The sequence below is a fragment of the Trichosurus vulpecula genome, chromosome 5 (genome assembly GCF_011100635.1).
Source record: "Trichosurus vulpecula isolate mTriVul1 chromosome 5, mTriVul1.pri, whole genome shotgun sequence".
NCBI lineage: Eukaryota > Metazoa > Chordata > Mammalia > Diprotodontia > Phalangeridae > Trichosurus > Trichosurus vulpecula.
The window spans coordinates 54,053,571-54,066,139 of NC_050577.1; the positions used below are offsets into that span (position 1 = coordinate 54,053,571).

At 36.8% G+C, this 12,569-nt stretch overlaps 2 protein-coding genes across 2 annotated transcripts in view; both read left to right on the forward strand.

The window, feature by feature from the left end:
• Nucleotides 1–12,569, forward strand: part of LOC118849943 (ATP-dependent translocase ABCB1-like) — a 319,035-nt gene that overhangs the window by 221,994 nt on the left and 84,472 nt on the right. The gene's annotated exons all lie outside the window — the stretch shown is intronic.
• The window catches only part of LOC118850050 (ATP-dependent translocase ABCB1-like), a 62,040-nt gene that overhangs the window by 14,777 nt on the left and 34,694 nt on the right, over nucleotides 1–12,569 (forward strand). The window contains 3 exon segments of the mRNA XM_036759251.1: nucleotides 731–770; nucleotides 2,883–3,074; nucleotides 3,671–3,842. Coding sequence (XP_036615146.1) covers nucleotides 731–770; nucleotides 2,883–3,074; nucleotides 3,671–3,842 — 404 coding nt within the window.

Below are 12,569 nucleotides of genomic sequence, written 5' to 3' on the forward strand. Positions count from 1 at the left end.
AGGTTTTAAAGATGGAGTAAGGAGTTTAGATTTGAAAGGAACAAGAGTGGACTGTTGGAAGTTTTTGAACAAGAAAGATGATGTAATGAAAGTTGTGTTTCAAAATTAGTTTGTTAACAGGATGCAGCATTCAGGATGCTGAAGTAAAATTGGATATTAAAGCTGCATAAATGAATGCAGCTAACCTCTCAGTGATCCACAAAACTCTAAGACTTTAAGTGGCAGAAAAGTTAATTATCTGCAATGGGAGTTTCCTCACATATACCGTCAATATCATAGGTCCTTCCAAAAAGAGAAAACCAAAAACCCCAACCCAAATGTATTGTGCTTTAAAAAAAATCAATTTTATGTAATGTTAAGTAATGATCTGAAGCCTACAGTCTCATAGATGCTAGGTATGCAATTTGATGTTTTAATGTATTGGTATAAATTATTTATACAGACATGAGTCTTAAAGAAGAGTTTTTTCTCTTTCAAAATAGAAGAATTATAATCTATCCCTCATTATGTTGTAATTTATGCATGTAATACGGATAGTACATACAACAAAGACTGCTGCCAAATTTGTGCTCCTAACACTTAAGTTTTAAAGTAGAGTAAGCATAGTTTCTCATTTATGGAAGATGATATTAAATAGCTGTGTATTTTTAAAGATGTCATGTATAAGGCTAAATAGGGTCCTTTGTGTCTTTTAATCTAACTTAATATTTCTTTTTCTTTTTTTATGGAGCTGAAAATCCCTACAATCAACTGGAAGAGCAAATGACCATGTAATTAGCTATATTTCTTTTTTGTATCAGATAAGTTTTTAATATACTTGTTCTGATAATGTTATATTATGTTTTCAGTTTGTGCTGTGCTAACAGAGAGTGGAAATTATCAGTCACCATATTGTTGATATAAAATAGAAGAAGCCTTGACTGTTTACAAAATTCTTGCTTAATAGCCAGTGTATTGGTTTATCCCTCAGTAGAATATAGATGAAAGAAGTTGAATAGCTTTTAAAAATAGTCTCTTGCCAGATGTGGGTACATGCCTGTAATTCCTGCTACTAAGGGAGGCTAAGGTTTTGCATTGTGTGAGCCCCACGAGTTCTGAGGGCTAACACAGATTGGGTGTTGCACTGAGTCAGGCACCAATACAATGAGCCTTCAAGAGCAAAGGGACACTCATCTTCCTACAGGAGGGATGAACTGGCTCAGTAAGGAAGTAGAGTGAGTCCAAACTTCCAGTGCTGGTTATCAGTGGAATTGGACCCATGGATGGCCAGCCATTATACTTCAGCCTTAGTGAGATAGAGACCCAGTCTGAAAATTATTGATTATAATAACAACAAACAATATTAAAGTCTTAATACAGTTTTATCAACCATTTAATTCTTATATCACTGAAGCCAGAGAATTTTAGTTTGCTTCTCAGGTTTTTTCCATCATGCTCATATGATAAGGATGATGCCATCTAGAAGTAAAATGAACATTTAGCCAACTCCCCAGTAATAACTTGCCTTCGAATTCCTACCTTTCTCTTCCTTCCATGTTCCTGGTCTTCCTTTGTTAATCATTTAAGAAATTTACGAAACACTTAAATTTACTACTTGTAATGAAGGTACTAAAGATACATAAAATAAATGAGAGAGGAGGTGAAAAAGGATAGGATGTCCAAAAGATAAGACCTGTTGCTGGATTAATTGGAAAGGCATTTGAGCCTTTTGGGGAAACCAGAAATTTCAATGTACATCCAAACTTGATTTTTTGTTTTTTGGGTATTTAACCTCAAATGGAAATCATCTAATGACTAGCTGAATTTATTTTAATTCTTGTTTTGTTTTAAAAAAAAAAAACTAGTAACAAATACATGGGAATTATGGACTATGGATTACTTTATACTTCAGAGCAAACTGGTGTTTTTCTCACTTTGGAATATCTATTTAGCTCTCTTCTACTATAGATTATTAACACTGGGGTAATAATTCACCAGTGAGTAATCCATTAACCAAAGGTTTATTGCCCTGATCAAAATTGTCAGTTGTAGTTACCTCAGAACCTCTAGTGAAAGGCTATGTGTCAAGATGCTTGATTATGATAAAGCATTCAATTACAACTCAATGTTGAGATATTATTCTCTGCTCCTCTGCATAGCTTGTGAAAATTCACACACACATACATACACATACACCTGAATACTGAAATGTCAAAAATTGTGAACTTCAGTTATAACACAATTCTACTTCATTTGGGGTGTTCTGACATTTCACCTTTAAAAGGAATTGTTTGACAAAGCCCTCGTGGTGCTGTGTGTGTGTGTGTGTGTGTGTGTGTGTGTGTGTGTGTGTGTGTGTATTTAAATACCAAAGAGCCGGTCCAGAGAGTGTTTGACTTCTCTGGATGGTTGGGAGTTGATGTTAGGAGATGCTTATCTAGTTTGTCACTTATCTTTATGAAATTTGAGTTTAAGATCTAAAGTAAGCCCTTTTGAGGGAGAAAGTGGTCAGTTGTACTGACATAGAGCAAACCTTTTTTCCTAGAAGTTTTTCTATATTTGGAATGGTGCTTGGTTAGCATCTCAGAATGCTAGGGAACATTACTGTCCTTGATTCAGTCATCTGACAGGATCTCTTTCCATTGACCTACCTGCAGAAGCTGTCTCACTTACTCATTAATGGTGAGAAAATGTAACTAAGCAAGAGTGGAGTGGGACAACTGTTGTTCTATAGCCGAGTAACAGCCAAGAAGTGATGCTGACATTTGTGTCAGCTTATGACCCATTCTCCTTAAGGATGGTCAGATTAAGAAAATTGAGGAAGAGTAGGGAAAGTTAAATTGCCTCTAAAAGACCTGTTTTAACTGAAGGAAATATTTTCAGTGCTTTTTGGTGTTTTCCAGGTATGCATATTATTATTCGGCAGTGGGATTTGGAGTCCTCGTTGCTGCCTACATTCAAGTTGCATTTTGGACCTTGGCTGCAGGATGACAAATTAAGAAAATTAGACAAAATTTTTTCCATTCAATAATGCGCCAGGAAATTGGTTGGTTTGATATCCATGATGTTGGGGAACTGAACACTCGACTAGCTGAGTAAGTATATTATTGGTTATTTAACTTCAAGATGATTCTTTCTTTTCAATGACTTTAAAATTTCTTCCTATTTTTAAGGGATCTGACTAACTCTGGAGGAAATAATTACTAGATTGTAAGTGCCCTAAGGACGGGAACTGTGTTCTGTTTATTTTTATGTCACGAAGTAGGGCTTATACTTGTAGGTGCTTAATAGTGATTGTCGAATGACATTATGGAGTGTACAAAATTAACCCTATCCTCCTTACATTGACAGCTCACATTTGGCGTATGCATTTGGACATGATGCTATGCATTTTAGACTTATTAATAGTGATAAAAAATAAGTGTGAGTATGGGTGGTTTGCTTCTTAACTTTTCTCCCTGGGGATGGAGACCTGAGCTATTTGAAATGTCCATGCTCAGTTTTGGACTAAATATACATGTTCACAACTGTAAGCCATAGCTTTGTGTAGTAAATATTTGACTTGGTAGAGAAAAAATTGAAAGGAACATTCATTGACCCCTATCTTAGAGTATCAGAAATAATCTTAAACTCAACAGAAATTATTTAAATATTTATGGTTTTAGAAAGGTGTATTTATATTCTTTTTTAGTGATGTGTCCAAAATTAACGATGGAATTGGAGACAAAATTGGAATACTCTTTCAAGCAATAGCAACATTCCTTACAGGTTTTATAGTTGGATTTACAAGAGGCTGGAAGCTAACACTTGTGATTCTGGCCATTAGTCCTCTCCTAGGCTTGTCAGCTGCCCTCTGGGCAAAGGTATGTAAAACCTGTGAATTTTTACAGAAATGTTTTTCAGTCATAGATAAAACACACCAGCCATACCTAATAAACCAACAGCCCCCTCACTTGTCTGTTCAATGGGCTTTAGATCTGCCATCAAAATAATAGCAGAAGTGTTCCCTTGAAAGTTAGTCAAATGGGACTGTGTGTATCTGTGTGACTATAAATCACCCAATAAATTTGTAGTCATTAATATCCTAATGATAAAGTACTAACATGGGGGATTGTGTTTTTAGCATTGAGCTTGGGGATGGAGTGTGGGTGGTAGGGTGGAGAGAGAGAGTCTGTAGTACTGCTGGTAGGACAGTAGATATAGAGAGGGAAGTTCTCCCTATTTTTTTTTCTTTTTCTTTTTTCTCTTTATTTTTAGTTTGCAACACATGGTTCTACATAATTTTGAGTTCCAGATTTTCTTCCCTCCATTCACCCCTCCCTCCCCAAGATGGCATGGAATCCCATATAACTTCCATGTATAAGTTCGCATTGAATTAACTTACACACTAGTCAAGTTGTGGAGAAGAGCCATGACCAAAGGAATGAATCATGAGAAAGAAGAAACAGAACCAAAAAAAAAAAAAAAACCACAACCCAAAAACAAATACAAAAAAGAGGAAAAAAAAGAGGGGGGAGGAAAAGGCAAGCATAAAGTGTGCCTCGATCTGCATTCATACTTCATAGTTCTTTCTCTGGATGCAGATAGCACTCTCCATCGTGAGTCCTTTGGAGCTGTCTCTGCACATTGTGTTGCTGAGAAGAGCAAAGTCTCTCAGGGTTAGTCCTCACAGAATCCATATATCTGTGGTTGTGTATAATGTTCTCCTGACTCTGCTCTGCTCACTCAGGATTATGTCATGTAGGTTTTCCAGGCTGTTATGAAGTCCATATCAACCCAATTTCTTATAGCACAATAGTATTCCATTACCTTCATATACTACAGCTTGTTCAGCCATTCCCCAATTGATGGGCATCCCTTTGAGTTTTGTTATTTTAGGCAATCTGACAGGAGAGAGATGGTATCTAAGAGTTATTTTAATTTGCATTTCTCTAATCAGTAGTGATTTCAAGCATTTTTTCATATGCCCTTAGATATCTTTAATTTTTTCCTCTGAAAACTGTCTGTTCACAACCTTTGACCACTTGTCAACTGGGGAATGACTTGTATTCCTACATATTTGGTTCAGTTCCCTGTATATTTTGGAAATGAGGCTTTTATCAGTGATACTAGTTGTAAAGATTTACTCCCAATTTTCTGCCTCCCTCCTAATCTTTGTTGCATTGGCTTTTTTGTACAAAAACATTTCAATTTTACATAATCAAAATTTTCCATTTTGCATTTTCTAATGCTCTCTATCTCTTGTTGGGTCATGAATTCTTTTCTTTTCCATAAATCTGATAGGTAAACTATTCCTTGCTTTCCCAAATTGCTTGTAGTTTCAGCCTTTATTCCTAAATCATGAACCCATTTTGACTTTATTTTGGTATATGGTGTAAGATATTGCTCTATGCCCAGTTTCTGCCCTGCTATTTTCCAATTTTCCCAGCAGTTTTTGAGAAAGAGTGAATGCTTAGCCCAGAAGCTAGCCTCTTTGGGTTTATCAAAGGAGGAGATTGCTATAGTCATTGAGTTCTCCATCTTGTGTACCTAACCTATTCCACTTATCCACAATTCTGTTTCTTAGCCAGTACCAGGTAGTTTTGATGACTGCTGCTCTATAGTACAGCTTAATATCTGGTATGGCTAGGCCACCTTCTCTAACATTTCTTTTCATTAATACCCTAGATATTCTAGACTTCTTGTTCTTCCAGATAAATTTTGTTATTATTTTATCCAGTTCTGTAAAATAATTTTTTGGTAGTTCAATTGGTATGGCACTGAATAGATAGATTAATTTAGATAAAATTGTCATTTTTATTATACTAGCTCGGCCTAATCATGAGCAACTGATGTTTATTTAGATCTGACTGTATTCGTGTGGAAAGTGTTTCATAATTATGTTCATATAGGCCCAGGGTTTGTCTTGGCAGATAAACTCTCAAATATTTTGTTGTGTCTACAATAACTTTGAATGGAATCTCTCTTTCTATCTCTTGCTGTTGGGCTTTGTTAGTAATGTATAGGAATGCTGCGGATTTATGTGGGTTTATTTTATATCCTGCAACTTTGCTAAAGTTGTTTTTTATTTCAAGTAGTTTTTTACTTGATTCTCTAGGATTCTCTAAGTAAATCATCATATCATCTGCAAAAAGTGATAATTTAGCTTCTTCTTTGCCTATTCTAATTCCTTCAATTTCTTTTTCTCCTCTTATTGCTACAGCTAATGTTTTTAGTACCAATTTGAATAGTAGGGGTGATAATGGACGTCCTTGTTTCACCCCTGATCTTATTGGGAATGCATCTAGCTTATCCCCATTACAAATAATGCCTGTTGATGGTTTTAAATAGATGCTATTTATAATTTTAAAGAAGGCTCCATTTATTCCTATGCTTTCTAGTGTTTTTAATAGGAATGGGTGTTGTATTTTGTCAAAGGCTTTTTCTGCATCTATTGAGATGATCATATGGTTTCCGCTAGTTTTGTTGTTGATATGGTCAATTATGCTAATCGTTTTCCTAATATCGAACCAGCCTTGCATTTCTGGAGTAAATCCTACCTGGTCACAGTGTATTATTCTCGTGATAAATTGCTGCAATCTTTTTGCTAATATTTTATTTAAAATTTTTGCATCAATATTCATTAGGGAAATTGGCCTATAATTTTCTTTCTCTGTTTTGACTCTATCTGGTTTGGGTATTAGTACCATATTTGTGTCATAAAAAGAATTTGGTAGGACTCCTTCTTCACCTATTTTCCCAAATAGTCTACAAAGTATAGGAATTAATTGTTCTTTAAATGTTTGTTATAATTCACATGTAAAACCATCTGGCCCTGGAGATGTTTTCTAGGGAGTTCATTGATGGCTTGCTCAATTTCTATTTCTGAGATGGGGTTATTTAGAAATTTTACTTCCTTTTCTCCTAACCTGGGCAATTTATGTATCCATATCTCTAAGGTTGTCAAATTTATGGGCATACAATTGAGCAAAATAATTCCTAATTATTGTTTTGATTTCCTCTTCATTAGAGGTGAACTCACCCTTTTCATTTTTGATACAGGTAATTTGATTTTCTTTTCTTTTTTAATGAAATTGACCAAAGATTTATCAATTTTATTGGTTTTTTCATAAAACCAGCTCTTTGTTTTATTTATTAATTCAATAGTTTTCTTGGTTTCAATTTTATTAATCTCCTTTGATTTTCAGTATTTCTAATTTTGTATTTAATTGGGGATTTTCAATTTGTTCTTTTTCTAGCTTTTTCGGTTGTATGCCCAAATCATTGATCTCCTTTTTCCTTATTTTATTCATGTAAGCTTTTAGAGATATAAAACTTCCCCTGAGAACTGCTTTTACTGCATCCCATAAGATTTGGTATGTTGTCTCATTGTCATTCTCTTGAATGAAATTATTAATTGTTTCTTTGATTTGTTTTTTGGCCCACTCATTCTTTAGAATTAGATTATTTAGTTTCTGATTAATTTTTATCTTATTTTTCCATGTCTCTTTGTTACAAATAATTTTTATTACATCATGATCTGAAAAGTATGCTTAGACTACTTCTGCCTTTCTGCACTGGATTGTGAGGTTTTTATGCCCCAGTATATGGTCAGTTTTTGAGTATGTGCCATGTACCACTGAGAAGAAAGTATATTCCTTTTTATCCCCATTTAGTTTTCTCCAGAGGTCTATCATATCTGCCTTTTCTAAAATTCTGCTCACTTCCTTAACTTCTTTCTTATTTATTTTGAGGTTAAATTTATCAAGTTCAGAAAGGGGAAGGTTGAGGTCTCCCAATACTATAGTTTTGCTGTCTATTTTTTCCTGTAACTCCCTTAATCTCTCCTCTAAGAATTTGCATGCCATACCACTTGGTGCATAAATGTTCAACAATGATATTGCTTCATTGTTTATGTTGCCTTTTAGCAGGATGTAGTGTCCTTCCTTATCTTTTTTAATTAAATCTATCTTTACTTTTGCTTTGTCTGAGATTAGGATTTCTACATCTGCTTTTTTTACTTTAGCTGAGGCGCAATATATTTTACTCCAGCCTTTTCCCTTTACCCTGTGTGTATCTCCCTGTTTCAAATGCGTTTCTTGTAAACAGCATATTGTAGGATTGTGGTTTTTAATCCATTCAGCTATCTGCTTCCGTTTTATGGGAGAGTTCATCCCATTCACATTCACAGTTATGATTTCTAGCTGTGTCTTTTTCTCCATCCTATTTCCCCCTATTTATGCTTTTATTTCTCCCTTTCCCCTTCCACTCCTCAACAAATTTTTGCTTTTGACTGCCGCCTTCCTCAGTTTACCCTCCCTCTTTATTTCCCTCCCTTGTCTTACCATTTCCCACTTGCTACTTCTCCCCTCCCTTCTGACCACCCCCCTCACTTTTTCTCCCCTTTCCCCTCCTACTTCCTGTAGGACAAGTTAGATTTCTATACTTATCAGGGTATGTTATTCTCTTCTTGAACCCGATCAGATGACAGTAAAGATCAAATACTGCTCTTCTCCCTCCCTTCTTTCCCTATACTAAAATGTGTTTTTGTGCCTTTTCCTTTGGTGTAATTTACCCTTTTCTACTACCTCCTTACCTCTTCTCTCAAAGCCCTCCCTTTACATCTCTTAATTATGTTTTTTATCCTTATATCAGTTATTTTATACAGACATTCACAGTCTATGTGTATCCCTTTCAATTGTCATAATAGCTGTACTATTCCCAAGATTGACTTATATATGTATACATATAAAACATGCATAAGATGCTATATAATGCTATATGAAGATGCAAATAATTTGCCCTTATTGATTAACAAGGTTTGTGGGGGTTTTTCCCCCTGTTTACCTTTTCATGTCTCTCTTGAGTTTTGTATTTGGAAATCAAATTTTCCATAGAGTTCTGGCCTTTTCATCAAGAAGGTCTGGAATTCCCTTATTTCGTTGAATGTCCGTCTCCTTCCCTGAAAAACTATGCTTAATTTTGCTGGGTAGTTGATCCTTTGTTTTAGTCCCAGCTCCTTTGGCCTTTGGGATATCATATTCCAATTTCTCCTGTCTTTTAAAGTGAAAGCTGAAAGATCCTGCGTGATACGGACTGTTGTTCCACAATATTTGAATTGTTTCTTTTCGGCTGCTTGCAGTATTTTCTCCTTGATTTTGTAATTCTGAAATTTGGCTATAATATTTCTTGGAGTTTTCAGTTTTGGATCTCTTTCAGGGGGTGATTGGCGAATTCTTTCAATGACTATTTTGCCCTCTGGTTCTACGACCTCTGGGCAGTTGTCTTTGATAATTTCTTCGAAGATACTGTCAAGGTTTTTTTTGTCATGGATTTCCGGTAGACTAATAACTCTTAAATTGTCTGTCCTGGATCTGTTTTCCAGGTCAGTTGTTTTCCCAATGAGATATTTCACATTTTTTTCTATTTTTTTCATTCTTTACATTTTGTTTTATTACTTCTTGTTGCCTCATAGAGTCATTAGCTTCCACTTGCTCAACTCTAATTTTTAATGAGTTACTGTCTTCATTTTGCTTTTGAGTCTCCTTTTCCAATTGGTTGATTTTACCTCTCAGGGTGTCATTTTCACTATTTAGATTCTGAATCTCTGTAGCCATTTCACCAGTCTTATTCTTTAGGGACTTGATTTTGTCAGTGGATTTTTTTTTCCATTTTTTTTCCATTTTTTCTTTTACCTCCCTAATTTGGTTTTTAAAATCCTCCTTTAGCTCTTCCAGTAATGCTTTTTGGGCTTGAGACTAGTTCACACTACCTTTTGAGGTATCAGATGTGGGTATAGTGTCATTGTTATCCTCTTCCAAATAGGTATTTTGATCTTGCCTGTCTCCATAAAAATAATCAATGGTCCTCGGTTTTTTGTGTGTTCTTCGTGTTGGTTAGCCTTTTCCTGGCTTGACAATAAATTTCTGTTTTTGGGGCTCAGGACTCTCTGTCCCAGTTTTCTTATTCTGGAGATTGTGAGTCTGGTTGTCAGCTTTGTGAATTATAGCCTTCAGTTTCCTGAGGTGTGTGTGTGTGTGGGGGGGGTCTGGCTGCCCGAAATCTCCTCTTCCCCTGGGGTTGTTCTCAAGCACTGTTGCTCTTCAGCAATGGTTTCAGCTCCTTGTTGTTTGAGTTGGGTGTCTGGCACTTCCCCTGGGGGAGCAAGAGTACTTCTGGGTTCCTGGTGTTGACCCCTGCTGGCTCTGCCCCTCTGGGACTCAGGTACTCCCACTACTTGGCCACTGAAGCCCCACTTCTGTCTCCTGTATTCCAGCATTTTTTTTATCCTGAGGAATTCTCTGGGTGGGAAGGGGAGGGATTAGAGCCCTTTACCTGGCCATTATGTCTCCCAGAAGTTCGAGAAGCCCCGTTTCATACCTTTGGGCTGCAAGACTGAGGGGTTGATATCTCGGCCGCTTGGTGGCGTTGCGCTGCCTCTTGTCACTTCCACAGACTGCCGTCCTGTGTTGGGAGGCCTGGGGATCTCCACTGGTTTCGGGCACCTGGCTTTCTCCCAGCCTGTCTGCCACGTGGGTTTCCCAGTCGGCCGCTTGCGCTTTGGTGCCTTCTGGAGCAGCTCCGCACGCCGAGCACTCTCCAAGCCTACGGATTCATTCCTTCGGCCTTTCAGACTCTCCTGGCTTGGAAATTTGCCCCGCTCAGACTGCTCGTGGTTTCTAACTCTCTTAAATCTGCCCAAATTCACTTTTTTATAGGAATCTGACAGAAGTTATGAGAGAGCTCTGGTAAAACGCTGTTTTCATGTGGCCATCTTGGCTCCTCCCCACGTTCTCCCTATTGATTCTTAAAAAATTAAGAAGCCTGAAGCTGATTTAGGTAACCAGCCTATCCTCTGCTAAACTCTTTTGCCAGTCAAATCTACAGTAAGGCTATGCCTGTGAAGAGCAAATTTTAGGAGGCCCTACTTAGGTAGAAGGTCCTTGAATACAGAACCAACTGCGTGTTCTTCTTTTAAGGACCAAGAGAATTAAATGTAGAGACCCTCTTCTACAGAAAGCCACCTCCTCATCTGTCATTCCCTGCCATAGAATCCCATGAAGCCTGGCTACTGAGACAAGAGGAGAGGCATCAGTCTAGATCAGTGGAAGGGTGTGTGTGTGTGTGTGTGTGTGTGTGTGTGTGTGAACTTCTTGACTCAGAAATAGTCTCTATCCACTATTCCATATTGCCTCTCAAAATGTGTAAAGGATATAAAATATAAAATAAAATAAGAATATACAGTGCCTAAAATAAACTCCAGTGTCCTGAGATGCTTGAAGAATTGAGGGACCAACATCATCCCTCTTTAATGGAATAACTGGCATTTTGGTGAAGTGTTGGTGGTTAAGCAGCACGTTTTTTTCTTTTCATCCTTGTTGATTGGAAATCTTCAAACTATGCCCAAAGATCTATATAACCGTGCATACCCTTTGATCCAGTAATGCCACTACTAGGCCTGTATCCAAAAAAGATCATAAAACAGAGAAAGGACCTACATATACAAAGATATTTATAGCAGCTCTTTTTGCGGTGGCCAAGAACTGGAAATTGAGGGGATGCCCATCAATCAGGGAATGACTGAACAAGTTGTGGTATATGAATGTGATGGAATACTACTGTGCTATAAGAAATGATGAGCAAGCAGATTTCAGGAAAAAAAAAAAACCTGGAGAAACTTACATGAACTGATGCTGAGTGAAATGAGCAGAACCAGGAGAACACTATACATAGTAACAGCAACATTGTGCAATGATCAACCATGATAGAGTTAGCTCTTCTCAGCAATACAATGATCCAAGATAATTCCAAAAGACTCATGGTGGAAAATGCTATCTACATAGAGAGGAAGAAGTATGGAATCTGAATGCACATCAAAGCATACTATTTTCACTTTTTTGTTTTTTCTTTCTTGTGGCTTTTCCCTTTTGTTCTGATTTTTCTTTCACAACATGACTAACGTAGAAATATGCTTAACATGACCATACATGTATAACCTATAGCACATTGCTTGCTCTCTTGGAGAGGGGCAGGAGAGAGGGAGGGAGAAAAATTTGGAATTCAGAATCTTATAAAAAATGAATGTTGAAAACTAGTTCTACATATAATTGGGAAAAATACAATACTATTAAGTTGGGGGCTGAGTAGGGCGTGGAGAAATCACTTCCAAATGAATTAATTTACTTTATTGACTTACTAAGTTCAGGATAATGAACCTAACTTATCTTTCTATACTATATAGTGTCATTCCTCATAGTAGGGAGAAGTGGTGTATGGGTGCTGTGGCAGATTTGAGCATAGTCCTTTTCCACTTATGTGTGGGATCTTTGAGAAATATTTAGACCTCAGTTTTCTCATGAGCATAATAATTACCCTAGGATAATAGGATGAGAGATTTTGAGCTTGGATGTGATCTTAATGAAAATCTAGGCCAACTCTCTTATTTTACTGGTGAGAAAGAAGGGGTCCATAGGCTTAACCACACCACCAAAGGGGTCCATGATACAGGAGCCTAGAGAAGCTAAATAATATTGTCTCACATCTTCTTTAGGAGAAAAGCTAAGTTTGAATCCAGATCTTTTGGTGTTCTTTTTTACCACCTTATATTACTT